Here is a 27,143-nt window from a genome sequence, read left to right on the forward strand (position 1 = left end):
ACAAACATATGCATGGTAGTGTACATTTTTAGTATGGGTTTCAATAATCATTGTGCTCTTTGAGCTCAAATGTCTGGGTGCTTTCAAACAAGCCCCCAGTAGTTCATCATTTTATTTTCAATCCGTATCATCATCTGAGTCCATCTGTGCACCCTGGCGCCATTGTGTAAATCTGGATCCGTACTGCGCACCATTCTCGCTTCCAGAATTATCAAAATCAAATTCTTCGTCATCAGAAGCAGCACGATGGCGGTATTTTCCATAGATAGCAGTTGGGTCATCCTCTTCATCGGATGAAGAGAGTTCGTCTTCGGGATAATCATTTGCAGGGTTATTTTCAGCTGTTCGAAGTTGGAGCATTTTGTTAGTTATATAGCCCCAAATCGCTATAATGAGACACAACGAACCATTTGAATCCGCATCTTCACTATCCCATTCCTCCTCGTCGTCCTCCACAAAATGTTCCCAGTATTCCTCGTCTTCAGCAGTGATAACAATGATACCAATTCCTAAATTGGAAGTTTCGAGATTTTGGCTTCGCTCGTCAGATTCTGCCTCAGCCAACGGGTTTGCAAGCATGTCCATCTCTGCCAGTGGGCGCCGAATATAGACATCGTAAACATAATCGTTATCGCTGTCATTATCAGTGGCAGGCTGTGTCTCAGTCCGAGATTGCGTCTCCGGAATTTCTGTAGACTTTTTGTTTGGTACTGCTCTCGGCTGTTTGGGTGGTCGTGGCTGGTGCTTTAATGGTTTGGGTGACTGGAAGGGTAATTCATGACGGGACGGGGGCGGGGCGAAGGTATCATTCCCAGCTGGAGGATCCGTTTCCATCTCTCGCTCTATTTCAAGAGCTACTTGTTCGAATTGCTTCGCCAGGCGCTCGGATTCTTCATCCCAAGTGCTCTGCTGAGCCTGCGCAGATTTCTCCAGGGTTTCAGAAAGATGCAATTTCGCGGCGGATACAGCGTTCTGCCGCTCTTCTTTCCATTTCTTCTCGGCTTGATTGACAACAGGGCGTTTTCTGGGCTGCCTAGTTGATTCCGATTCATTTGCGGACTTGACACTGACGTCTTCTAGGGCTTCATTTTGGGCCTGGTTTACTAGATCCGCGATTAAAGACGCCTGGCGGGAATGTGGCCTCCTTTGAAGCTGCTCCACCAGAACAGCGACACCTGGCGAAGCACTATCGGCTCGACGTTTCTTTATTCCCCGGGAAGCACGAAGCGAGCCCAAGTTTGAGCCAATAGACTTTGAAATCTGGAAACGACGGAGAGGACGACCACGACCCGGCGAGGGCGGCACGCCTTCAGAGTCTGAACCTCTCGCTGATTGTGTCGTAGAAGCCCCACTAGTGTTGGATGACACCTGAGAGTCAATCTGTGGAGTTGAAGGGCTCTGTAAGGCGCGCTGGCGCTTTTCATCGGCCTCTTTCCGAGCTGCCGCTAATCGCTGAGCTTCGCGGATTTCTGCACCGGGTGACGTAGCTCGGACTCTGGGAACCCCAGTTGATGAAACAGCTTGACGAGCCGCAGCACGGCGATTGGGAATTTGCAGGCTACTCACAGACCGTGGGCTGCGTAGGAGTCTCTGTGCCGCTGGGTGGGGAGGCGCCGATGAATCCGAGTCATCGGGGCTCCCATTGCCACTAATAGTTACGCGTTGAAAGACATAATCAGTGAAGCGGCGCTTAGTCTGGTGCAGCGCAGATTGAATATCTGGATGTCGTGTTAGTGGGGCAACTTTTTATGAGGGGCAGAAGTTGTGTAGATAGGTGTTCGTCGCCAACAAAGGACCATGCACACAAGATTTTGAAATTGATGCGAGAGTCCAACAAGTGCAATTGGATCATGAAGAATTCAAACATAGGACTTTCGCATGGAACAGTGTATATTGTGGGGTAGAAAATATGAGCGACAGAGGTGGAAAAAGGGGGAACCATACATAGTGTTTCTACCGGCTCTTCTTCTCGCCGGCGCTTGATGTTGATCTGTTCAGGAGGGAGTGGCATGTCTCAAAATGACCAGCAGAGACGACTAGAGTTGAGAAATGCGATGTGATGCGCAGAGCGAAAGTGTTCATCGGATATCATCATGAAGCGGCCGTATCGGGTTTAGTGGTGGCACGTGATCTACCCGCTTCTCGCCCCTCTTTTGTCTAACGAACCTATATCTATCACTGCACATGGAGGATAGTGGTGTCAGATAATGGAGTTTCTCATCGCCATGTGTTCTAGAGAAAGCAAATAAGCGAAACAAAAAAGAGTACAAAACGCTACTAGTATAAAGGTAGGTATCTTGTAGATCGTGACATACGTTTTTCTTGACTGCTTCCAGCTGTTCGGCTTTTAGAATCACTTGAGAGTTAATGAGGAGGTGGGTCCAATTAATATGCAGCTTATAGTACATTATTGTCTCTTTGTGTAACCTTTCTGTCCGTACAGTTGGAAGATCTGCAAATAAGATCTACTTGTAGTATACGTCAATCAAGCATATTTTGTGAAACAACAGGGTGTGATATAGCTAAACTTATGCAGGGAGTGCACAACAAGCTGCTAACCCTTACATTGCGGAAGAGGAAGCTACTTAAGCCAGGAAAATGGTCATCAAAAGAATCTCTTTTTCAAATTTTCAGTACTCTGATTTCATCCTTTCTCTATACCTGAAAGTGATATTACCCGGTCAAGGTTTCCAACTCAAGGAAATAGGGGCTCAAGAATGCAACGTGTGGTATGGTTAGATGGCCTCCGAGGTATTGCGGCTCTCGTTGTTTCTCTGGCACATTCAGTAACATTCGAGCCGCAAGATCTATTTGGCTTTCTGTCTAGATCTTATTGGGACTAGCCTGCAGAGGAAAATCGCCATTTCCTCCAACTCCCTCCCTTTCGAATCCCCTTTGCCGGTAACCCAATGGTACCTTTATTTATGGTTATATCGGGTACTGCAATCTCAATCCCTATTCTTGCGGCACGAGATGAGGATCACCCGCCAATAGCTTTCTTTCAACGTTTATGCTCAGCAGCAACACGTCGCGTCATACGCATCTATCTGCCTGTTTTGATTGTCATATCTCTCGTCCAAACCTTATACTTCTTCAATATCTATCACCTGGAGACGTCTGATGAATGGCTAACCTTCCTGAAACCATTAACTGCGCCATGGCGGCATCTGGTATATGTTATTCGGGCCGTTCTACGTTCCCTTAATATCAGCAACCACCCATACGACCTGAATTTCCCCCATGAGGAGTCGGAAAAATTATATTTGCTGAATGTTCCACTTTGGACTATGCCAATTGAGTTCCGAGGCTCGTGTGTTGTCTATCTGTTAATCCTAACAATGGCATTTTGGAGACCACAGCCTCGACGCGCAGCCTTGATAGGTGTGTCATTATTCTGGCTTTATTTTGGCCAATGGGATCTTTTCTCTTTTGTCGCGGGTCTCTTTATTGCAGAGAGTCTGTTCCCCTCGCAAACAAACTGCGAGCTTGAGTTACCCGATAATTCCCCATGCGAATCTCGGCGCCTCAAAAGATCTTGGAGGTCTTTGAACGCTTCGACGCACTTTCATCGACTTCGGACTATAATCAGTCTCACAGCGGGTTTATACTTACTAAGTATAAGCGGTCTCGATATATTACCACCAGAATATCAATTCTTACGCGTCCTCCGGCTCCCTGGATGGGATGATTCACAGATGCCAAGCAGGTGTTGGATGAGTGTTGGGGCCATTCTCCTTATCCATGCAATAAGTCAATCCCGCGCTCTGCAGAAGCCTCTCAGCTCGCGCCCAGCGCAATATTTAGGAGAAGTTTCATTTCCGTTGTATCTCGTTCATTTCCCAATGTTTTCTATTCTCAAGCCCCCCATCCGAAGCCTTTTCTGGCTTATGGCGACAGGAACATTTTTATCGGATGCGACAGATATGAGCAAGAATGGGTTGGCGTATCGTTTCTCATGTGCAGGGTCAATCATATTTCCACAGGTATTTGCCTTTTTAGTTGCACACCTGTGGAGCCGGTTTTTAGATGCAATATGCTTGAAACTTGGGAGAAACTTTGATCAATGGGTCACTACGTGAAGGGAAATAATGGGCTATTCGTGACTTTATAGAGGACTTGACACGAATACGGTAGTCAGTATATCTGTTTTTATCGGATTGTCTTGCTTCAAATGTTCAAATCATTTCGTGAGTTATGATGAATTTAGCAAATCCTCGATTATAAACTTTGGCAGATTGGGAAATCAGTGAAGTGCAAAATTTATTTGTATGGGCAAATAACAAACTACGCTGGTGATTGCTTCTCGCTTTCTCTATATCATAGCACGGCCTATACAACCAAGCAAAGAATTATCAAGTTGTTCTCGAAATATCATATTTCAAACGTTCTTACTATAGCCTTGAAGCCGCAAGAATCCTATCACTGATTATCTAGGCCGAGTTAGGGTAGCTGCCCCCTTTATTCGCTCCTATCGAAGAAAAAAGAAAACCATGATGCTAGCTACACTGTTAATCAAAAATCCAACTTCAGTTGAAATTCACTCAAGGAGCGTTGGCACACCGTTTTAAGGTATCACTAGCCAAGATCGGAGAAAAGAATTCATGCAGATAGTTTGTGCAAAATGACATCCTGTATCTGTTTGTTTCCATCCTTTTCGGCATATGAGAGCGGAGTGTTGTTGAATGAATCAGTTTCATTGAAGATCACAGATTCTGTATGAAGGAGCATAAGGGCAAAGTCGGTTCTCTTTTGGAGGACACTTATATGGAGAGCAGTCATTCCATCTTGCTCTTGGTAGTTGAGTAAGTGGGGATACTCTTTGAGAAGAATTCTCCCTATAAACAAATCGCCAAGCGTAGCAGCACAATGCAAGGGTGTGAGTCTGCCCTTGGAGGTATCTTCAGGCTTGAGACTTGCACTGTAACTGTCTAGCAAGTGCCAAGCCTCTTTATTTTGTGTTCTAAGTGCGGTGTCTTGCGCGTTCAATCCACTTTTGTCAGGGATGTCGGCGTTCGCAGCGTACGCCAGAAGTGTAAGAACAGATTCCCCTCCATCGCTGCCAGCTGCCAGATGCAATGGTATTTGTCCCTTGATATTTTTGTGGTTTATTAGCTCACGCGTTGACGGAAGAAGCAGCTTTAGAACATCGTCAAGGTTCATTTGGGCAGCGAAGTGCAGTGAGGTGTTGTTTTCGTCATCTCGTGCGGTAAGTAGCACAGGGAACAACTCCATTATGGATCTGATAATGGTTACCCGATCGCTTTTCTCATTCCAGGGAGCTTGTATTGCCCAGTGTAAAGCTGATCTACCGCGGTTGTCACGTACGATAGCGGATCTTGGAACATCAGTAAGTAACAATTTGGCAATGGCGAGTTGACAATTACTCAAGGCCACTTGCAAGAACTTGTATCGGGCGTTCAATTGAACAATTCTCGTACCAAAATGGGCTAGAATAACTGCGACAACACTCTGGTCTCCAAATTCAATGCCAAATTTCAGGGTTGGCCCCGCCGCATTTCTCATTTCAGTGTCATCCATGACATAATGCTTAAGAAGCTTTTTTACCATTCTGGTATAGTGTGAGGTTATAGCAATCCATAGTGGTGAATGTTCCAACCGTAAATTGAAAGTATTAGCAATATCACGACGATCAAGTAGCATCTCCACCATACCCATGTTGCCACACCGAACAGCGTGATACAAAGGGGTACACCCGTTTTTGTCAGCTAGGTTAATATCGATTTTGGAATAGGCCATAAGCATTTTCATAATATCCATACGACCGAGTTTAACGGCAGAGTGCAAATATTCACTAATATAAAGATTGATTGATGGATGATCAAAAAAGATGCGTAGCATGGTGTTATCCCCATGAGAAATCGCCTGTTCGAGGCTTGTATTATCAAATGGGCTCTGGAAAGCATGCTCAATACTAAAATGGCTGAGCAGTATCTCAAGGAAAGCGACATAGCCGTATTTCATGACGAAATTTATTGTTATGGGGTAGAAAACCCTTAAATTGCTTTTCACGTCAGGATGATTGAGTAAAACCTTAAACAGAGAATCTCTTTGCCCGTCAATAATCCATGATAAGCAGTCAACAAATTGACCGTAATCGGTAATGAGGAATCTCGAACGGGTATTGTGTAGTATGTGTGCTATGATTGTCTCACTTTTGAGAATTATAGCCTTTTGTAGAGGTGTTCTTTCGTCTCGCGGGTCAGGCTTATTGATGTCCACCTCGGGAAGATTCATCAACATCCCAAAAAGGGCATCATTTTCTACTCTCATTGCTAGAATCAAGGGAGTGTGGCCATAGACATCAGACTGTGAAGCATCCACACCTGGAAGACTTAACAAGGCTTTTGCAATGTTGTCATGTCCATTTTCAATCGCGAGATGTAAAGCGGTTTTGGAGTCATCTCCAGATGCATTAAGATTGAACATGAGTTGATCACTGTGCAAAGCTTTGAAGATTTTGTTAATAATTCCATGACCGCTTGTGCATGCCAATCTGAGAGTAAGTTCCATCAACTCGGAGCTTTGACTCAGAATCCCGGCGTCAAAAAAGAATTCAAGAAGCTGAAAATTTATTTCATCGCATGCTATCCTGACAGGCGTCTTTCCGTAAGAGTCAAGCGCCATTAAGTTTGTACCATCCATGTAAGTAAGACATTGGACTGTCTCATAATGGCCGAAAGCGCAAGCCACATGTAAAGCCGTACTTCCAGTGCTATTCACTGCGCAGTTGACATCAACGCCCATGGCCTCAACAGCATATTGAATGAGAAGAACATGGTTGAACTCTGCAGCCTTACCAAAGAGAATGTGTATTTTTTGAGACTTCTCTGCGCTAAAAAAGTTCCGATTGCATAGTCTCTGGAGGAGGGGTGATATGTTTGGAGGTAAAGGAAGAGACTCTGCAAGGTGAATAGCCCAGAACGTCGAAGCGTAGTCCGAGAAGGCTAGTACTGCTTGGTTTGAAGTAGGCGCAGCAGGTCTCACCTCTGCCAGAGTCTTCCCAATATTCATACGCAAGGCATGTTTTTCTTTTCTCTGCAGAAGATTTGCCGCGATATCTCCAATCCACCCAGCTTGAGAACGTGTTGATTGAATGATTTCTGATACTGCCGGACGGGCATGCACAATTGGGACTTTTTGTGAAGAAATCTGCTGCTCGAAGAGCGAGTAGCTTAGATACGTGATGATAGTATAGGCCATTTGGCGGTGCGCACCATGCACACTGATCCAATAATGTTCCCCGAGCTCAGGGGATTCAGTGAGATATTGTTTGAAGCTGTGATGAACGAAGTGTACAGTGAGCTCTTCTTCGTCGACGGTGACAAGACCCCCACAGCATTTGAGCGTGGAATAAATGCTGTTGATAAGTTGGGACGAATTCCAATTTATGTCACCGGGCGATACGCTGAGTAAGACCTGCAATTCTTCAATTATCATTTGGCGTTGGGCAACCAATACCATGTGCAGGATTATTCTTTGGTAGGATCGTCCTGGCTTATTTGACTTCTTCAATATTCGGGCGTATGTTTCTGAGAGATCTTGTGGTAAATCATCGAGAGAATTGCGGATTTCTTGATCTGTATCCATTCTACACAAAAATTGAAGGACCAATGAAACCCAAAGAAACATACCCTGAGATCCTCGATACAAAGCATTGCTAATTTCTGAGATCAGTTTCCTGTCCCCAATGATCAACTCTTCCGATCGCAGACGACGATTGATCTCTTCGCTAATGTAATTTTCAATTTCAGTAGCATTATCGGGGACTTTAGCAACAACTCTGTTATGAAGAGCATTTCGACTACTTTTGATAGCATCGCTGGAGTCTTGGCGAGTTGATATGCAGACAGATATGCCGAGACCTTTTTGCAGATCACCAAATTGATCGAAGAATACTCCCATTTGAAAGCTGCTCAACTCATCTATTCCGTCGATGATGACAAACGCTTTCCTCTGCGGGATAAGCACGAGGCTTAGTAGCTTTTTCATCCGTTGATAGTCATCAATGGAAGCAGTGGTCTGAAACAACTCACAAATAGCTTTGAATACGTCGCTGTCAGTCTTGGGGTCTACTATTTGGCTGAGCAGCTGCTGGGTCACGGATCCAATGATGGCCCGCGCAGTCAGTGTTTCGGCTGTGTCATCTCGTATAAAGAAGAAAGCAACAACCCTTTTCTCGCCATCCAGTGGCATTTGCAAGTCGTCGACCATATTTGCACACATCACCGATTTCCCAACACCGAGCTTTCCTGTGTATACAAGTGTTGAACATGATTGATCTGACTTCCAGGCCTTGTAGCTTTCACAGTCGCGAAACAATTTTGTATTTCCCATTCTTCGACTTTGCTTCCATGTGGTCATATATTCAAACTGCGAACAGAAGTCCAGAATTTGCTGTTTAGCCTGAAACTTCTCCTGATTTGATGAAGATTGAAAAAGCTCTCCCAAAATGTTTCTAGATTTTGAATTGGCTGCTTCCTCTTGTTGTCTTTTCTTTGCTCTCTCGATTTGAAGTTCATCTCTGATAACTTCGCCCCAGGATTGGAGCTCCATTTGGTATTCGATCAAGATCTTATCTGAAACATACGATGCCACCCGCTTCAGACTTGACATTTTCGTAAATTGCAGCATATCAGAGCATACACGAACGACCACAATAAAATATTCACTGACAGCAAGTTGTAAGTCTCGCGAATGGTGAAATAAGGCGGCCATCTTTTCGAGGCGAGGAGCATGTCGGCCAACATTCACGAATATCGTTGATAGTCGTTCTGCTTGGGTGTACGATTTTGCGATGAGCTTTTAAGACATCAAACAGTCAGTAACTGTTCATTTCATATATGAGGCGTCAACCCAGGAAGGTTTACAGAAAGTGAAAGTCGCACTACCGACCAGACTCCACATGCAATCAAGTTCTGCGATCCTCCAATAAGTATGTCCCCTATCGCCGCAAATTTCTGGACAGACTCCACAACGCTCATAAATCGAGTTGCTAAACATCGACCACCGTGGTTCCTGTCAATTTCTGCTGTAAAAAGCCTCACATCCTGGATAGTGGGAGGCGATGCAAGTGACTGCGACTTTCTTATATTAAATCTTGCTTTCTCCTCTCTCGAAAGCTTCGCCTCAAACTCTGATACGGCCTGAGCCAGACGGATTTCGGGCTTGAGATGCCCGGCCCGTCTCAGAGCCAGAGCCATCTTTAAGTTGAAGGCAGTAATATACAGGAGCTGGATTCAGCAATATCCGATAAATGGACTGCAGAGAAAAGGTTCATGGGGATTTACGCGCTGTGCTGGCAGTACGTGGGGTAAGTGAAACGCCTTGCCCAGATTCGTTGATAGGTGTCTTGGCGAGGCTCATCAGCCTACATGGCGCTAATTATGTGGCTGAGATCGCCCACCAATGAATTTCCACGGGTACGGGCGACAATGGCCATCATCGGGGCAACACCCAGGTGTTTCAAGTTAGTATGGATAGAGAAGCGGGATTGAGTATCAGCATCCCCTTGGATTGTCTAGAACTCTCTTGAAGGGAGAGTAAGTTCGCGCCGGATCAATATATTGAATTTCGTTCAATTCCAAAAATATTCAGAAATTCTTTTGGGCGTTAAGGTTATCAAAATAGCGATCACTGAGGGAACCCCCCTCCCCTTGGCTATGGATAACATTTGCCGCCCATGACACCGCTACCTATACCGTAAGCTCTACATCGATGGAAAGACAAGTGGAAAGTTGATAGCCCCGAGGCTCATGTGTCCAGAATATGATGTTAAAAAGCCCTCCCATTGAAGTTATTGAAATAAAGTTTGTTACATTATTTTCACTGGTATGTGCTCTCAAGAGAGGAGTAATATCAGTCGTCAAAAACACTCTTCTGGAAAAAAGCCACTATTTTCCGTGCAGCTTCTTTCCCAACCAATGGGTCTAGTTGTTCAATATCCATATTAGCTACTTCACTTATATTCTCCGTCTCCAAAATAAGACGCTCAAGTGCCGCAGGGGTAACACCAGGCACAGTTCGCAGCATATCCTGTGGCAACTGGTTGAAGGTACGGGGCTCAATCCAAGCTGCAGCCATAACGTTACCCGAGCCACTGGAATTGGTCAAATCTTCATCTAACCCAATTTGCACAGCGCGGAGGGGATCAGGCTCATGAGCGTTCTTTTTTAGTTCCGCAAATATCTCCGCGGTTTGATATGGCGATGACGACCAGATAATCTTGAGACGTGGGAATGCAAGCGTGAGGATGACCAGCAAATGCTGGGCACCCTTGGGGTTCGATGGGTTTGATATCGAACTGCTTACGGAACTAGTTGCAGCGCCGGTAGAAGAAAATCCAGACTCGGTTCTGACACTCCCAGTCGCGAAGGCATCGAATGTAAATGCCTTGTTTTGATCGAATTCGATCAACAGAAGTGGGCTTTTGTAGTACTGGAGCATAGTTTCAGCTTGATTATACAAGCGACCATTTCTGAGAGACTGCATGAGATCTTGAATGGATTTTCGTTCCACACAAATGTCCGGTGTGAGAACATAATCGCCCACTGTAAGTTGGACTGGAATAACAACCATATTGTTGCCGTGCAAGAGAGATGGAAGGGCACTTCGGAATTCGCGTACATCGACCACCACTTGAGGGGGGAGGCAGTAGCTGCTAGCCTTCCTCCTCCAGCTATACGAGTATTCACTGTACGGAGGAACTGTTCTTGTGGGTCTTGCGCACTCTTGTCGTGGGTCAAAGTTACAGCCATATTCTGAAAGGGGAACGTTAGTTATTGACTGGCAGCGCGGGTACCTGGCAAAGGACGTCGTACTTACACCCTTCTCTTTAATCAACTTGGTAAATGAATCCTTTTCCCGGCGCACAGCGCTCAGATATCGTTGCTCTTCGACCGATCCGCCATAGTACATGAAGTACACTTTCACATTCCTCCCCGAATGGGAGCTACGGTAGACTTCCACCCTGCGAATAAATGCCGATTCCGGCTCGTACATGATTATGTAGCGAGGTCGAAGTTCCTCTAGAAGCTGCTCATCCATGTCGCCATCGTAGGGATGGACGACCACGAGATCGTTCATTTCATAAAATTCGTAGTAGTCCTCCATGTCCTCGAGATCATCAATGTCGATTTCGATCTTTTGTGTCTCCTCAACCTCGGTTGGCTGAAGATCATTAAGCAGATTGATAACTTCAGTCGGTTGTTCAACTTCTGTTTGAACACTGCTGTTTGGTACACGCGCGGCTGCCGAGTTGACTGCACCTCCGCCTCGTACACGCCGGCGCTTGTTAGGTGGAGGCCTACCTTGCGGCCTTTGAGCCCCAGGCGTTCCGCTCGAATTCGTGGACTCCTCTCCAGCTTGTGACAGATTCCGGTTGACGTTAGAAAGTGATTTCTTCCAGTCAAGGTAGCTTCGTAGGCGACGTCTCATCATAACATCTGCTGAAGACTCGTCGGTCGTGGAGTCGTCTTCTTCGCCGGGATGTGACACTTGCCCAATTTTCGTGTGCATGGTGCCAATATACTCGCGGAGCTGATGGGCCGTTTTCAATTCATTACACATGATCAAAATTGTGCTATTTGATTCGTCGACATTGATTGGATGTAAATAAGCATCGTGCTCAATTTCTTGTAAGACCTCTGCCAGCACATTCCATTTGGGAAGAGGCTCAAGGACAGGTTTCAGTGCAGCTGAAAACGTAGTTGAAGATGATGCATCAATCTTTCCTTCGTACGCTCTTGACTTTGCGGTTTGGAACAGAACATGCGCCGCATCAAGAAAAAGCCATGGCGAGTAGTTATGTGAGTTGGAACCAGGTGGTGGAGCATTGGCCGTTGCGATTGTATCCAAGAATTTCACAAAAGATACCGCGTCATATGTAAGCAAAGCACTGTATGATCATTAACAAAACCATCCGCGAATCCGTTGTAGAGACCATACATACTGAAGAATAGACTGGAGAGCTTCCAAATCACTAACGATTTGCTTGGTTCGGTGAGTCACCCGATGCCAAATGGTTTGCAGCTGTCTTCTGATCGCCGGAGCAAAATTCCTGTGCAAGGCACTGTCCAATGTCCATTCCTCCATGTCCAAGCCTGTGTTGGCCTTGCGCAGTTCGGCAACGCTCATCTCAACACACTCCAGAACTGCATTTTGAATTTCCCGCATTTTAGAGCTCATTGGAACTTCCAATTCAATGACTTCTGCTTTACGATCACCTTCTAGCGCCTCAGATACAGTAATATGAAATCTAGGCCACAGTGATGCTTTTTGGAGAAAAAGATTGCGTAACATATTAGCCAGCGGAGCGAACCCCGTGGTGAATGGTTCTGGAGCTTCCGAGAATGCCTTCAAGAATCCGCGTTTATTCGATTGACGGTAGATGCGCACGATGAACGCTTCGAGGGATGTCGCAACAACTTTATCCGCATGCAAGATGACCATACCTGTTACCTTTTCAGGGTCAAGCAACTTTGACAGTAAATCGGTAACGAGTATTCTGGACGTCACACTCAGAATACCGCCTCTGGAATAGATCCCCTCACTAGAGCATGGTTAGATAACAAGATGGCTTTGGGACATTCAAGCTCGTAGAACGTACCGAACAGGCACTGTTGCTTTCTCAGTATTAATCACCCGTAGTCCCCTAGCCAATGGAGACTTTGTGCGGTCATTGTGCTCCGACAATGCTGTTCATCTGGATGTCAGCATCTCAAACAATCACGCTCCCAGCAGAAGTCCCGTACCCTCTCCAATCCACTCATTCTCCCTGTCATCTGCGCCCACCACCAACACAAGATTATTACCAGCGGCATCGTGGAAGTGAAGGAAATTCGTAATCAGCTGCAATAGCCCCAGGCCGCGGGCAAGCACGACCAATTCATCGTCGGCACGTAAATCGGTAAAGATATCCTGCTGGTATTGCTGTGTCCAAAATTGTCATTAATGGCTTCGGTAGGTATCGAAGAGCCGCGGTACTCACCAGAGGCAGTGACAGCTTCACTGGCGGAGTGGGACGTTCAGACATGACGAGTCTCAGGCGTCGCGACGCGTTACCTTAAAAGAAGGTTGTGTTCGGAATTGTTTGTCTGAAGCGGTTATCCGCGGTTATCCTTTATCAGTCCAAGCTTGCGTCCTCAAAGTATTCATATCCATCCATGCATCATCCCCTGAGATTAGACCCTGGGGATTTTTCATGCAAAACAATGAAATCCTTGAATTCCATCGTGGATGTGGTCTGGAGAGACAAGCTTCCGATGCTTATCGCTAGGGCGGTGTGGTACCGCCGCGATACCTACGTCATGTCCGTCAACTAGTGCGGAGTTTATATCTATCGAGTACATAGACCGTCCAAATATCATGGAAAGCCGATCTCCTGGATAATCCTCGAAGTGATCTACTCAACACCGAAAAGGCTCAAAAGCTGGGACATCTTCGGCGGGGAGTGTGGTGTTTAGAAAATATCCGCAAGACTGGGATCGGTGAGTATGTCTTCAAACGCTAGTTTTCTAGTCTCCTCGGCATTCCTCATCGTCGTTACTGAAGTTGATCTTTGTGCCGAAGAGCTCGGTATTCGTACTTCAATCATTGGAAAGAGACCTGCGTACTAGACCCATCCACCGGGGCCAGCTAGACCTGTCGGATGTACATCGCGACACATCCGATGAACCGGTCGATGGGATCTACTGCACTCCGCAGTTCAGCTGCATATTATAGCTACTAGTAGGTAAACAAGAGCATATAATTGAACACTTACTTCCAACAGGCATTACTACATATACTATACTACCTACATGGATCATTCCGAGGTAACAACTTGAATTGATGGATTTCTTTCATCTCAATACTACTACCCCATACTCCTGCTTCTGTTCAAATGCTCTTGATCTCCTAACTTGAATTGAATTGACATTGCACTATTTCGCTACTTATGAAGTCGTTGGTTTTTATGAACGGGATTCCTGTACAAACCCCCGATCGGCTATTCAGTCCGGCCCTATCACTAATCTATTCTAGATTGAATTCGCTTGTCTCTCGGACAGGGTCCAATTCCCTCCACTTGAGGGATTCTTGTTCTAAGGTTTTAGCTGCAGACTACATGCAACCGAGGGCCAAACTAAGCTCTGACAGGGCCGAGGCCGGCCCCAATCCGCATATAAAATTGGGGCTCTACACACTTATAATGCCTTTTAGATGCTACCCTTCAAATTCTGGCCCCGGGGGTAAATTTCAGGTTGAGACTACCTAGATACAGAGTTCGATAGCCATGTTTCTTGAAACCTGAACGCATCGTGCTATGCACAGTAGCTTGAATTTCGAAAATGGAGTATAAATAGAGGTGGAAGTCAGCACCAAATCCTTCTTCTTATCATCAATCTAGTCAAATCAACCCATCGATTGTTAGCCACCCTCACGATGAAGACTATCTCTCTCATTCTTGCTGCTACGACTATCATGGTGGCTCATGCTGCTCCCGGAAGCCTTCTTGAGCGTACAGACTGCAGCCAAAGGACTGGTATGTTATTGGGTTTATCCTGCTGTTAAGCATGGACATGTCGTGCTAATCAATTCCTTTACGAAAAGGCCAGAAATGCACTGATGTATTCAGCTACGGTCCTAGTACATGCTCGCTGACATGTAGCCCTGAGGGGTTCTGCCAGTATGGTTAAATCGCCTGAGGCGTTTGGAACTATGTTCGTCTTAACCTCGCAATGCGCCTCACACCGCAGGATCAAGACTCCGGGGCGAGCACGTTGTCCAGCAAGGGGATAAGAGGGCATTTCAATATAAACTTACCAAATGTGACACGCTTTGGGGGGTTTATTTGGCGAGTCTCTTCCATTCTACGATTACACTTCGAGTAGACCAGTATGGTTTCTAGTAAATTGAATAGGTAAATATATATATGTCGCTTGGTAGAGAGTAGTGAGGAATTATATGTGCATATGTGAATGTACAAGTTACAAGCTATATTATACATTGATAGGTATACTATCTATTATACAAGTGCGGGTTGGGTCTGATTAATTGAGAAGCTCCATAACCAGTTCCGGGATCCGAGACACACCCTCTCCACGTATGGCACTCACAGGAAGAGCAGTGACTTTTTCTTTCCAACCATCATAATGTCCCGATGGATGATCAGCAGTCCCATTCTGTACGGCAGACAAGTACTCCTGGAGAGCCCGATACTGATCTTGCGTATGTTCAAGATCGGCCTTTGTGGCGACAACAAACCAAGGCTTGGTATGAACGGGAGGCATAGCGAGAGGGGGCAACGATCCAACCGGTTTATCGAACTGATGATGGATTGCATGAGAGTCAGCCGCTGTCTCAATTGGTGAATTGCGTCCTTCCTCAAGCTCCGGGAGTCCAGTCGAAGATGGGTTCCAATCGATGACTCCCTCGGGCTCCTCTTCCAAAGGCTTAGGGGGCTCATTATCGCGCAAGCGCTCATATTCACCCAGCTCATGCCACAGCTTCTGGAGCTCTTGCACCGGATCTCCGGCACTAAGGTCCAGCACAAAAGCGAGGATACCCGCTCGGTCAATGTGTCGAAGGAAGCCATGTCCAAGGCCTCTATCAAGATGGGCATCTTCTACCAATCCAGGGATATCGGCGATAGTAAAGTTATTGCGGTGGACCTTGCCCTTGGACTCTACCGTGGGTCGACCTTTGTGGTCATCAACGATGACGGTACCAATGTGCGGAGACAGTGTAGTAAACTCCCAATTGCCGATCCGGGTACGGCTATTTGTCAAAGATCGAAGGAGCGTACTCTTTCCAGCATTAGGTTTACCAACCAGACCAACATCTGCAAGCAACTTGAGTTCAAAATCTAGCTGAAGCTTCATGCCACCCTCACCCCGAGACGCAAACCGTGGCCGACCCATGTCACGCGTCGCGAAAGCCGGGTTTCCTAGTCCACCTGCACCTCCAGCAGCCAAAAGCAGAGGCTTGTCCATGCGTTCAGACAGGTCAAGGTATATAGGTGCTTTGGGCTCCATTGCAGCGATAGCCTGTCGTCGGGGTCTGAGACGAGGAAACTTCACCGTCAAAAAGTCCGACGGGTTCGCACCGGGATAGAGAACCCAGCGATCAAGACGAATTGGAGTGAATGCAGCGCCCTCCTCACCCTCCTCACTCCCCTCCGCCTGCTGCTCAAGGTAAGCTTGCCGCCTCCGAGCTATCTCCTCTGCAACAGGGTCATGGCGCTCGATTTCACGGATGACTGTGCCGATTGGAACTTGAATCAAGATATCGTCACCCCGTAGGCCACCTCTGCTTTTTCCTTGTCCATTTTTACCGCGACCGGCCTTTACCACTCCTCTTCGAGCAAGTTTGTGTAGACTAGTCAGCCCTTCCACTGTTTGGATGTAAATACCTCCGCCGCTACCACCATCACCTCCATTGGCAGGTCCTTCCTCAATGTATTTTTCGCGCAGAAAAGACACACAGCCATGCCCACCAGGGCCAGCGTACATTGTAACGGAGCATTTATCTTGGAAGATGAATCGTGAATAATCTTCGGGCGGCGGATTCAAATGTGACAAATCTTTGGACTCATTGTGAGGAGTACCGCTTGGTTGCGAGGCGCTGGATTGTGTGATTTGTCGCCTTGAGCAAGGGATGGTGGCTCGAAGGGGTTGTGGGAGGAGGATTTGGGAGTAGGCGAGTCGGCGAGCCCCGAATGGCCGCATTGAAAGAAACAGGCAACCTCTTGTCATGACGTTGAGTGTGACTGTATACTGGGATATATTGTAGGAATACCGGACACGGGATGGGTGCAATTTTATTTCATGTCGGTTCGCATTTCATTGAGTGCCAGGGGCCGTGTTGATAGCAGAAGAAAGATTAAACTTGAATCGCAGCGATGCAAGATGAGTCCAGCTTCAAATCATGACCAAATCTCAAGCTCCACCGATAAGAGTCACATGGAGATAAGCCGCGGCGAATATGAACAAGTATCAAGAGCTGAGCTACGGGTTGGATGTTTACTAGCAGGACTACAATAGGACAAGAGATTCGTTCACTTTCCAAAGTGGACATGAACTAAGCTACATTCTTCTCCAAGCGACCGGACAAGCCGATACAGTTGATGAAAAAGGGTTCGCGTCGATCGGGGATAGTGTAAGCCCGATGACACTGTGCAACCAACGTGCGCAAGCACAGAGGTTGGTCGCGGGATCCAAAAATGAGAATAATCAAAGTGTTTCCCGTAGGAAACTTTCAGAGATTAAACTGAAAAGAACAGATACTACACTTGATCTAAGCCAATTGGCAAAGAGAGCTGGAAAAGAAAGAAAAAAAGAGGAAAGAGAGAAGATAGAGAGAAGCATTTATAGCCTGGGAGAGACGGACAGGGTCACATGATCCCGTTAGCGTCGCTGCTTGTAGTCTCTTGCAATTTGATTGGTGAAGCAGCCGAGAGGCTCTTTAGGGCGGTTCATCTGGGCAGTATCAAGGCTGCCAGAAGCTACTCAACATTGTCCCTCTATAAAGATTCAGGATGGTTATAATCCATCACCCCTCAACGAGTCCACTGTTGATCTATTTGTATTGGCTACAGGTTCTCAAATTTCCCATTTCAACATTTCCACGTTGTATTGAGGATGTACGCAAAATTGGAGTGGAAGTATCACGCTTCAGATCATGTATGCGATTCTAGTTCTCCATGGAATTCAGGGGCGTTTAAATACAGTCCACAGATTCCAATGTTCGAGTATATAAACCAAGCCACCTAATTAAAATTCCAACGTGGCCAACATCTTCACTGATTCCCCGCATAAATTTCCGCCTGCAACTGTCCAACCAACCCACCAGCTGCCATTGCTCCAGCAGCCATAGCTGTTACTACGGACTTGAGGGGTGTAGCACAGTCACCAGCCGCGAATACCCCTGGAACTGAGGTACTGTGAAACGGCTGTGCAGTCTCGATATCGCCACCCGCTGTTAACTTCAATCCAAGTTGGTCAGCGAATGGGCCATTGACCTCTGTCTTAGCCTTGTGGGACTATAGGCAGTTAGTATCCAGCACGAGTTACACTCGAACGCAGCTTGCAGCTGCAGGTTGAGAATACATACTAAAAATGCCTCCACACGTTGGGTTCCATCTTGGAATTTTATCTCCACGTCCGATTCACCAGATCCCTTAATCAAGCGCGCGATAGGCTGACCGTCGACCTTAATTCCGGTTCCATGGACAGCTTTCTCGAGCTCTTTCGTAAGCTCCTCTGCACCGTGTGTGTAAATTGTGACGATGGGTGCAAATCGTCTAGCCATACGGGCCAAATGCATCGCTAACTTTACATTCGCTACATCATCAATGGCGAGAACCCCAGCAGACTCGCCGCCTCGTTCTTCAAATCCGTGACAGAAAAGACAATGGAAACTGCGTAGCAAGGTGTTAGCAAAATGAAACAAACCCAGACAGGGTAAGGCTTACATTCCGCGTGCCCAGCACTGTCCATAGCCTGGAATATCTGGAAAGATGTCTCGAACTCCAGTAGCAATGACTAGCTTCTTGCCCTTCCACATACGCTCTTGAGAGTCGATAGCATTGAAGCCTCCACTCCCATCCTGCTCGACAATTTTGATCTCGACATTCTCAATATGAATTGTATCGTAGCGGGACATTAGTTGGTCTCTGGCTGATTGGCGAAATTCCGCTGGCGACTTATGATCCCAAGTAGCAACGTTGTGCATATGAGAAGTGAGAGCGTTGCGGTAAACATGCGAATCAAATAAAACCGCTTGATGGAGTTGACGCGCAAGGCCAGTAGCGACAGAGAGACCCGCTGGACCACCACCGATGATTAGGACGTCGAAAATATTCATGTTGCTTTTCAACGGTGTTTGAGTGTGAAAATACGATGAGAAGATGAGAAGTTGGACCGGGGAACGTCACAACTTTATGTACTTCCCACGGGGCTAAAAAAAGAAGAAAAAGGAGAAATTGGATCATGGCACCAAGGGCTTCGGTCGGAGACATTCTATCGATGTTTGATATGAGTAAGAGGTGCGAGCTATATGATTTGTAGTAGTTGTCGATCCACATACCCTTCTAACTAGAGATGGGGGCTATTTAATCTCGAATCGGAGACATTTGCAACGGAAACATTCGCGACGGAGACATTTAAAGTTCCCATGGTGTAACCAATGGGAACCAACAAGGACAATTCACTTATAAGATGAGAATGCGGTGCCCTGTAAATCAGAGAGGGATCCAAGGTTGTGCACTATACTTGACAGAGTACTGGCATTCGTAGCGCAGAGCGTGCTCATAAACTTTGATTGGATACTACAATATCGTCAGCACGATCAAGAACTCATTATTGTGACCTCAGTTTCTCCATCATCGCAATTGAACTTGAATAATGTCAATGTCTGTTTTACCGACAATTCCTTTTGAGGTACGTTTTTGTCATCAAAATTGAGTTCGTTCGCATCGGCCCGTTGCCGTTGGCTTCGGTCCCTTGATGCCGGGCACACAAGTGCAAGCCCGGTATACTTCAAAAGCCCGAGGCCCGTAAAAGGCCACGAGGATTCATCATGCTAGAAGGCTGTATTTTCCACAAGCTAGCTAGATGGCATACATAATTCTTCTTAGCTTAACCTTGAAACTGATCCCAGAGTTCACTTTAAGTTCCGTTGCTATGATATTCTCCTTTAACTTGAAGTTTTCCAATGCTAAAATGCTAACCTGTATACTATTATGAACCGTGCTGACACTCATACTGCCTTTCATCATCTCGAACTAACCTTGGAAACTGTACTAGCGTTCTAACGAAAACAAATGAAATTCCGTCGCCGAAGAAGAGCGTTAGATACGCTGGCCAACCAGAACAAGGAATACTAGAAGTGAGCGATGATTAACCCGACGGATGTGAAATTGGTGATCTGATTATAGTTAAAACTCAGGCCCGAAAGGTTTGATGGGATCCCCTGGGCTTGTATGCCTTCTACTACCTCGTCGTGAAATTTATGATACTCTGCCTAATTTCGCAGTTTAATGGTTGATATATTCCAAAGTTGCTCTCCATTACTATGGAAATGCCATGACGAACACAGGGTAGACCTATGGAATTCAAATGCCAGCCCTTGACTCGGAGACTTCGAGACGCCTACATCAAGACCAATCCCAAAACGATACTTCAAAGTCTGGGTGAGGAATAACTTGGAAGTTGTTTCAAGGTCTTTTGACAAACTTGAGAATAGGATTGAATCTGATTCTAAGGAGTGAATTGGCATCAACGACCCTTTCATACGTTGATGTGGTGACGTGCTTCTGCTTTCTTGAGTAAAGTACTCTTTGGTAGATTGCAAAATCAAGCAGACCCCAATTCAGTAGAAAGTCTGCCAAGCAGAGAGGCATTTTTGTCCACGAGAAGATTAACACCAGTTCACAAATAAAGTCTCCCAGGCGTTGGAGGAATGATATGAAAATGTATCACCCCAATCTAGTATCATTAATCTGCCCGTCCATGTCCCAAAACAACCATTGGGCCTCCAGAATCCGGTTCACTCTATCAGAACTTCATATTATTTATATGGCGTTCTACTGCATTCGCGATTTATGAAGTAAGAAAAGCAGAACCAAGATATTGCACTCCACCCATTAAACTTTCTTGAACATCTAGCGATCTCATGCCACCAGCATTTTTCTTAATCTGTCACGCATCTTTACTTGGACCCTTATTTATTACGCACAGAGATCCACAACAACCGGAAGGGAGGCTTCCTGGTGTGTATTTATACTTATACTGCAATCATTATGTACCTTCAGGCCTTTTGTATTCGAATATCAAAAGTATATCAGGATTTGTATAAACCATAATCCTTTGATATAGTAGGGCCACCTATTGAATTATAAAGAGGGGAAAATGTACCATAGACATGATCAACATAATGAAAAGGGAAATGCGGAATTAAATGAAGCTATTTACAATTAGTGCAGATGTGGCTAAGCAAGGGAGCTTCCGGTTCAGATTAAGCGAATTAGAATGCAACTAAACAAAGCAAACATCGCCCAGTCTTGTATCCCCATCTCCCTTCTTTACATTCACAATCAAGACAATGCAGATATAGCATCTGATCCGAGGAGTACTTTCCCAATGACTCCCACCAACCAAAAAGAGGAAAGAGTTTTCTCTGAACTAGCAAATCCCAAGCGAGGGCTGAAACAGCGACACATTCAAATGATAGCCCTGGCTGGGACAATTGGCACCGGATTATTCCTCGCAACAGGCAAATCTCTAGCAAGGGGTGGCCCGCTGGGAACTTTGCTCGCATATTCTATCGTGGGCACCCTCATATACTGCGTGGTTCTTTCAGTCGCCGAGATGAGCGCCTTAGTTCCTCTATCAGGTGGTATAATCCGACATGCGGAGTGGTTAGTTGATCCTGCACTGTCATTCGCTCAAGGCTGGAATAGCGTTTATGCAAATGCCATCCTTCTACCTGCTGAATTGGTTGCTTGCGCAATCATCATCGACTTCTGGTCTCCAATAAACCATGCATTGTGGATTAGTATCTTTGGTGCATTTTTGATCATCAGCAATACGCTATTCATCAGTGTGTATGGCGAATTAGAGTTCTTTTTCGCATTATTGAAGATTGCTCTCATAGTCGGATTAAATATAATGGTTGTTAATCCCCAGCCCCTGCGATAAAATAATTAGTTGAACGAGCTAATCGTTTCCTACAGAGCCTTTGTATAACATCCGGTGCAAATCCAAAAGAAACCTCAATCGGATTTCAATACTGGCAAAATCCCGGGCCCTTTGTACAATTTCTCAGTATTGGTGGCTCATGGGGACAGTTCCTTGGATTCTGGCGTGTCGTCAGTAGCGCAGCTTATACATTTTCCAATGTTGAGAACATATCTATTGCAGCTGCTGAGACGCAAAACCCGCGTTACAATATTCCTAAAGCTGCTAAGCGTGTCTTCTGGCGGATATTAATATTCTATTTAATCACTATGTTCTTCATGGGCCTCATTATATCATCCGATGATAATCAGTTGATGTCTGATTCTGGAGATGCGGGGGCATCCCCTTTTGCGATCGCTGCAACGAACGTCGGTATCAAAGTGGTTCCTTCCATAATTAATGCTATAGTCGTGACAAGCGCATGGAGTGCTGCAAACTCTGGTGAGGAGAATCCTTTTCACACCTTAAGAGGCACTAAACCATTACTGATCTCAAAAAAAAGCCATGCTGGTTGGAACTAGAACACTGTACGGCCTCTCTCAGGAAGGCCATGCTCCCGTGATTTTCACTCGGCTAAATCGATTCGGCGTTCCTTGGATTGCTGTTGCCGCTGTCGGGTCCTTTATTGCATTAGGCTATATGACTCTCTCATCATCTGCCTCTACCGTGTTCGATTGGTTACAAGAACTGGTGTCTGCCGCCTCTTTAATCCACTGGATAAATATCCAACTCATCTACTTGAGGTTTTTCTACGGCTGCAAAAGACAGAATATCAGTCGTAATGAGCTTCCATGGAAAAGTCCCTTTCAGCCCTACGCTGCCTGGCTCGCACTGACCTCCTTCGGTATCATCCTGCTTACCGGTGGGTTTTTCATCTTTATAGATGGCCACTGGAGCCCTCGGGCTTTCGTCTCGTCATATTTCAATATACCGCTCATTTTGACGCTCTATTTTGGCTACAAACTCTGGCGGAAGACTCGACTTATTCATCTTGATGAGATACCCATTCGCATGTTTCTTAATATCGCGAATGATAATCCCGAACAAATACCACCTCCAGTTACTGGGTGGCGTAGGTTGAACATCCTTTGGGGCTGATCAAAGCGCATGATGACCAAGGCGCTTTTAGTAATTCCTCACTGATGGCCACACTTAGCAGGAAGAGCAACCAGAATCTCCTTAGCCCGATGCCCCATCTCTTGATACCACTGAGTCTGGACAGCACCACTTGACACTTTCGCCGGTCGAGATACACCGTCATCACTTCCACGCAGACTCGCAACCTGTCTATTATGCCTTGGCAGAACCTCATTCCCACACCACTGGAGAGTCTCGACACATCTCCTCAAATCACGTCGCACAAGCGCAATCCGAAACATCTCCTGTTCATCGGGGTCGAATTCAAGACATCCAAATTGAAATATTGGCGGCCCTGAATCTCCACTAATATTCGATCTGGGACTGGCCCTGGACGTATCACTCAATTTCCCACTCTCAAAATTCTGAGTATTGGGATCTAGTGGAGACAAAGAATCGCCTTGATCTGATGGATGATGAATAGATACAATGACGAGCTCATATAGTCCCAGTACTAAGTCCATAATTGTCATTACCAAGAGTGGACAACTATTGCATTGACGAAACCCCTCGGTATCCCCTACTTCTCGGATCTTAGCCATAGCCCGTCGATTTAGCCGCATTGCTTGATCAATTGGAATAGTAGATATTTGAAGTTGCTCTTCCAAGCCTTCGATGATTCTCATTAAAGCCGCTGCATGTGGGTACTGTGAGACTTTGGAACGGTCACGATACACTGGAGGGACCCTTGAATCGGTCTGTTCTGCTAGTCGTGATCGCACGATCTCCAGTGTCTGATTCTCAGGTATGATTGGTATATGTGGAGTGACCTGCGTTATTTGCTGTGTCCCAGGAGTCCTGGATATACCCTCGGAGCTCGATGTCTCATTAATATCACGATGGAGCCCAGTTATCAAGTGCTCCGACGCCGTTGAGGAGTGAGCTGCGCCGGAAGAGAGAAACGGTAAATCAGGGTAGTCATTCAATAGTGTTTGCAAATCAGCATCGGTCTCAGACCCGGTAGAGTACGATATAAAATTGCCCATTTCGAAAAAAGGCGGCTCGTGTCCATCATTCATCATTTCATCCACCGTACCAGTAAGATCTCCTAACACACAAGCATCCGGTATATGCTGGGAAGGAGGTTCAAGCTCAATTTGGTAATTCGAGTCTGGTCGTCGTTTCTTCGATGCCCGACCTACCATCGACACCTGATATTCACAAGAAAGTCCATTTCGGCGACAACGGTCACATCCTTCCTTTTCGCCGCTACAGCGGAGCTGTGAATAGGTCGGGGTTAGATCATATTCCCCGGGGTTTTTGCATCGCTGACAATTGCAGCCTTACCTTTGCGGCATAGCACTGATTGCACGCAGCTCTTAGGCGCAAGGGCTTCCGGGCGCTAGTCATAACGTGATATTAGCTGCGGGTATCGGTATATGCCGTGCGGGATATAGAGCACCGTGCGATAAGCAGTCAGCTCTTAAGGAGCTTAGTTGGTCTCAAGTGCTTTTTTGGCCCCATGCTGCCTAAGAAAGATTATGTAAGGCTTGCTACTTTTGCGAAATTTAGATTGGCTGAACATATATTGGTGAGTCCTCACTTGAAAAGTATAGCACTTGACTTCAAACTCTTCATTTTCAAAGATATAGGGGTCCTTAAGTGTGAATAACTTCTCTGATCATACGATAGACTACAAAACATACACGATCGCACCCGAACGCCAAGCGGACATACTCCGCCGGGGAAGTTGCCCGCTTCTCCGATAAGATAAAGACCCCAATTTCTCCAACCTCGGGCCAGCGGGGTATTGCGACAGGCCCCTCCTAATTCCCCAATCAAGCAGGTGCACAGAGACATGAACTCTAGTCATATCGTATACCACTTTAGCGAGCCGACAGGACCACTTGACATTCCCATAAAGCCCTCAACTCCCCACCCACTCCCTCGATGACACTTCAAAGGCGGGCTTGACTCATCTCCACACTCCCCCACATTATCCATAATCCAGTTCATATTCAATATGCCGCTCAACTCAAAGGCTATATACGCGAAGGCGGATGCCGATTACGTGCCCTTTGCTAGTCGCAGGAGTACTGTGCATAGCACGAAGGGTATTGTCTCATGTACGCAGCCATTAGCTGCGGCGGCGGGACATAAAATCTTAAGCCAGGGAGGAAATGCGGCGGTATGTTTGCGGAAGCTTAATCCGGTATTGAGGAAAATACTGACTGGGATATTGTCGCATAGGATGCAGCTGTTGCTGTTGGTATGTTGAGTACTCCGCAATGCTGTAAAGGAAATATTCTAATGATGGAACTTGATAGCTGCCGCCATTAACATGGCCGAGCCTGGCTCGACGGGTATCGGTGGTGATATGTTTGCCCTCTTCTATAACGCCCAAACAAAGAAGGTTCATGCATTGAATGGATCTGGCCGATATCCTGGAAAGGCGACCCTGGAAAAAGTGCGCAAGGACTTGAACCTGGCTCCTGGGGCACAGGGTGATGTTCCTATGCTAAGTGCCCTCGCTGCAACAGTCCCTGGTGCAGCTGCTGGCTGGGTGGATACCGTTGAGAAGTTCGGCAGTGGCAAGCTTTCTCTCGAGCAGATCTTACAACCCGCCATTGAGATGGGTGAAGAAGGCTTTGTGGTTTCGGAGCTGTCATCAAGTGGGGTTAGTGATTACTCCCACCGATTGATTTGGAACTCGAACTCGGAGCTAATGAATAAATGCAGTGGCAAGAGGCCGAAAAGAATATCCGCCAAGCATCACCGAACTTCCGTGAAATGCTGAAAAAGGATTCGGCCGCCAAGGATGGAGTGCGTGCTCCGCTACCTGGTGATATCATGAAGAACCCCGCCTTAGCAAAGACCTTCCGCACATTAGCGACCGAAGGCAAGAAGGGATTTTATAAAGGACGTATCGCAGAAGAGATCGTCAAGGTCGCCCAAAGCCTCGGCAGTTATATTGATCTGGAGGACCTCGCCCATCATGCCGAGGTTGGTACACAGGAAGTGGATGCCATCTCACTCAAGTTCACGGGTCAGGACATTGCATCCAAACAGACACCAGGGACAGACGGCGATGCCAACCAGGGCGTCGAGGTTTGGGAGCACCCGCCCAATGGTCAGGGTATTGTGGCACTAATGGCCCTTGGAATTATGGAGGAGCTGGAACGAACGGGAAAGATCCCCAAGTTCAGTAGCTCCCAGCACAACTCCGCTGAATACCTGCATGCTGTCATCGAGAGTCTGCGTATCGCATTTGCCGACGCCGCATGGTGGGTCACTGACCCTGACGTGGAGAAAGTTCCATCACAGGGCCTTCTTGACCGTGGGTACTTGGCCGAACGAGCTAAGCTGTTCCAAGCAGATACTGTGACCGATCTATTGGACCACGGTAGCCCCGCCCATAACCACTGTGACACGGTTTATTTTGCCGTGACAGACCGCGAAGGGAATGGTATCTCTTTTATCAACAGCAACTATGCCGGTTTCGGTACTCATATCATTCCTGCTGGCTGCGGTTTCACTCTGCAGAACCGGGGCGCCAACTTCTCTCTCCAGCCCGGACACCCGAACGCTCTGGCTCCAAACAAGCGTCCCTATCACACTATCATCCCTGCCTTAATTACGAATGTGGCCGATGGATCCCTCCATTCCGTATATGGGGTTATGGGTGGTTTCATGCAGCCGCAGGGTCATGTCCAGGTGCTGCTCAATATGCTCGCGTTCGGGTATCATCCTCAAGCAGCCCTTGATTCCCCACGTTTCTGCCTCAAGGCGCCAACTTCGGAGGACAAGGACCGTACCGTGTGTGTTGAGGAGGGAATTAGCGATGAAGCCATCGAAGGATTGCGTCGCTTGGGGCACAAAATTGAGGTGCTCAAGGGTTGGGAAAGATCCTTCTTCGGTCGTGGTCAAGTCATTCGGGTGCACTATGACGAGGATCAACAAGTGTATAGCGCGGGCAGTGATCCCCGTGGTGATGGAATGGCGTTCCCTCTTCTATAATTTCGTCAGCAATAGTCAGTTGCAGCATGTGAAAATTTATATCCTGCGATGAGAAATCAGCCGTGTTAGCAATGAAGACGAACTGTTTCACGATGTATCTCCTCAGGGAGATCTTCGTATCTCCATGCGAATAAACGAAAAAAGGAAAATAATCAATAGACAATACAAGAAAATAGGAATCAGATATTCAAAGCATATGTCCAGTGGTATGGTATTGTTCGGACGGTCGCAAGTATATCCGTCGAAAATCTATCAAATCCTAGCTAGCAGCTAGCACATCCACACCCGAGGGACAAACAGCTTCGAAGGGCAGAC

At 46.6% G+C, this 27,143-nt stretch overlaps 11 protein-coding genes across 11 annotated transcripts; 4 read left to right on the plus strand and 7 right to left on the minus strand.

The window, feature by feature from the left end:
• Positions 1 to 117: 117 nt before the first annotated feature.
• N7478_009381 (Iwr1 domain-containing protein) lies at positions 118 to 2,011 on the minus strand (the record flags this gene model as incomplete). The annotated part of the gene is made up of 3 exons (XM_056925595.1): positions 118 to 341; positions 408 to 1,718; positions 1,945 to 2,011. 3 exons carry the CDS (start codon positions 2,009 to 2,011, stop codon positions 118 to 120), a joined length of 1,602 nt encoding a protein of 533 aa, XP_056774965.1.
• A 2,588-nt stretch (positions 2,012 to 4,599) lies between these two features.
• N7478_009382 (ankyrin repeat domain-containing protein) lies at positions 4,600 to 8,736 on the minus strand (the record flags this gene model as incomplete). The annotated part of the gene is made up of 2 exons (XM_056925596.1): positions 4,600 to 7,598; positions 7,653 to 8,736. The coding sequence occupies 2 exons, from the start codon at positions 8,734 to 8,736 to the stop codon at positions 4,600 to 4,602; spliced, it is 4,083 nt and encodes a 1,360-aa protein (XP_056774966.1).
• A 277-nt stretch (positions 8,737 to 9,013) lies between these two features.
• N7478_009383 (MFS transporter) lies at positions 9,014 to 9,221 on the minus strand (the record flags this gene model as incomplete). The annotated part of the gene is given in 2 exon segments (XM_056925597.1): positions 9,014 to 9,049; positions 9,066 to 9,221. The coding sequence occupies 2 exon segments, from the start codon at positions 9,219 to 9,221 to the stop codon at positions 9,014 to 9,016; spliced, it is 192 nt and encodes a 63-aa protein (XP_056774967.1).
• Positions 9,222 to 9,876: 655 nt separating this feature from the next.
• N7478_009384 (ssDNA endodeoxyribonuclease RAD1) lies at positions 9,877 to 13,051 on the minus strand (the record flags this gene model as incomplete). The annotated part of the gene is made up of 7 exons (XM_056925598.1): positions 9,877 to 10,655; positions 10,718 to 10,778; positions 10,843 to 11,914; positions 11,969 to 12,568; positions 12,626 to 12,713; positions 12,771 to 12,948; positions 13,007 to 13,051. 7 exons carry the CDS (start codon positions 13,049 to 13,051, stop codon positions 9,877 to 9,879), a joined length of 2,823 nt encoding a protein of 940 aa, XP_056774968.1.
• Positions 13,052 to 13,229: 178 nt separating this feature from the next.
• Positions 13,230 to 13,634, plus strand: N7478_009385 (uncharacterized protein; the record flags this gene model as incomplete). Its single annotated transcript, XM_056925599.1, has 3 exons — positions 13,230 to 13,331; positions 13,370 to 13,505; positions 13,537 to 13,634. The coding sequence occupies 3 exons, from the start codon at positions 13,230 to 13,232 to the stop codon at positions 13,632 to 13,634; spliced, it is 336 nt and encodes a 111-aa protein (XP_056774969.1).
• Positions 13,635 to 14,439: 805 nt separating this feature from the next.
• Positions 14,440 to 14,658, plus strand: N7478_009386 (uncharacterized protein; the record flags this gene model as incomplete). The annotated part of the gene is made up of 2 exons (XM_056925600.1): positions 14,440 to 14,539; positions 14,570 to 14,658. 2 exons carry the CDS (start codon positions 14,440 to 14,442, stop codon positions 14,656 to 14,658), a joined length of 189 nt encoding a protein of 62 aa, XP_056774970.1.
• A 389-nt stretch (positions 14,659 to 15,047) lies between these two features.
• On the minus strand, positions 15,048 to 16,724 carry N7478_009387 (GTP-binding protein Obg; the record flags this gene model as incomplete). The annotated part of the gene is made up of 1 exon (XM_056925601.1): positions 15,048 to 16,724. One exon carries the CDS (start codon positions 16,722 to 16,724, stop codon positions 15,048 to 15,050), a length of 1,677 nt encoding a protein of 558 aa, XP_056774971.1.
• Positions 16,725 to 17,794: 1,070 nt separating this feature from the next.
• On the minus strand, positions 17,795 to 18,861 carry gliT (thioredoxin reductase gliT; the record flags this gene model as incomplete). Its single annotated transcript, XM_056925602.1, has 3 exons — positions 17,795 to 18,037; positions 18,109 to 18,415; positions 18,470 to 18,861. 3 exons carry the CDS (start codon positions 18,859 to 18,861, stop codon positions 17,795 to 17,797), a joined length of 942 nt encoding a protein of 313 aa, XP_056774972.1.
• Positions 18,862 to 21,137: 2,276 nt separating this feature from the next.
• N7478_009389 (Amino acid/polyamine transporter I) lies at positions 21,138 to 22,832 on the plus strand (the record flags this gene model as incomplete). The annotated part of the gene is made up of 3 exons (XM_056925603.1): positions 21,138 to 21,671; positions 21,731 to 22,175; positions 22,237 to 22,832. 3 exons carry the CDS (start codon positions 21,138 to 21,140, stop codon positions 22,830 to 22,832), a joined length of 1,575 nt encoding a protein of 524 aa, XP_056774973.1.
• Positions 22,833 to 22,870: 38 nt separating this feature from the next.
• On the minus strand, positions 22,871 to 24,221 carry N7478_009390 (uncharacterized protein; the record flags this gene model as incomplete). The annotated part of the gene is made up of 2 exons (XM_056925604.1): positions 22,871 to 24,091; positions 24,159 to 24,221. 2 exons carry the CDS (start codon positions 24,219 to 24,221, stop codon positions 22,871 to 22,873), a joined length of 1,284 nt encoding a protein of 427 aa, XP_056774974.1.
• A 613-nt stretch (positions 24,222 to 24,834) lies between these two features.
• N7478_009391 (gamma-glutamyltransferase family protein) lies at positions 24,835 to 26,828 on the plus strand (the record flags this gene model as incomplete). Its single annotated transcript, XM_056925605.1, has 4 exons — positions 24,835 to 24,999; positions 25,062 to 25,080; positions 25,139 to 25,488; positions 25,551 to 26,828. 4 exons carry the CDS (start codon positions 24,835 to 24,837, stop codon positions 26,826 to 26,828), a joined length of 1,812 nt encoding a protein of 603 aa, XP_056774975.1.
• Positions 26,829 to 27,143: the final 315 nt, after the last annotated feature.

This window comes from Penicillium angulare (assembly GCF_028827245.1).
Source record: "Penicillium angulare strain IBT 27051 chromosome Unknown utg000007l_segment0_segment0, whole genome shotgun sequence".
Lineage (NCBI taxonomy): Eukaryota > Fungi > Ascomycota > Eurotiomycetes > Eurotiales > Aspergillaceae > Penicillium > Penicillium angulare.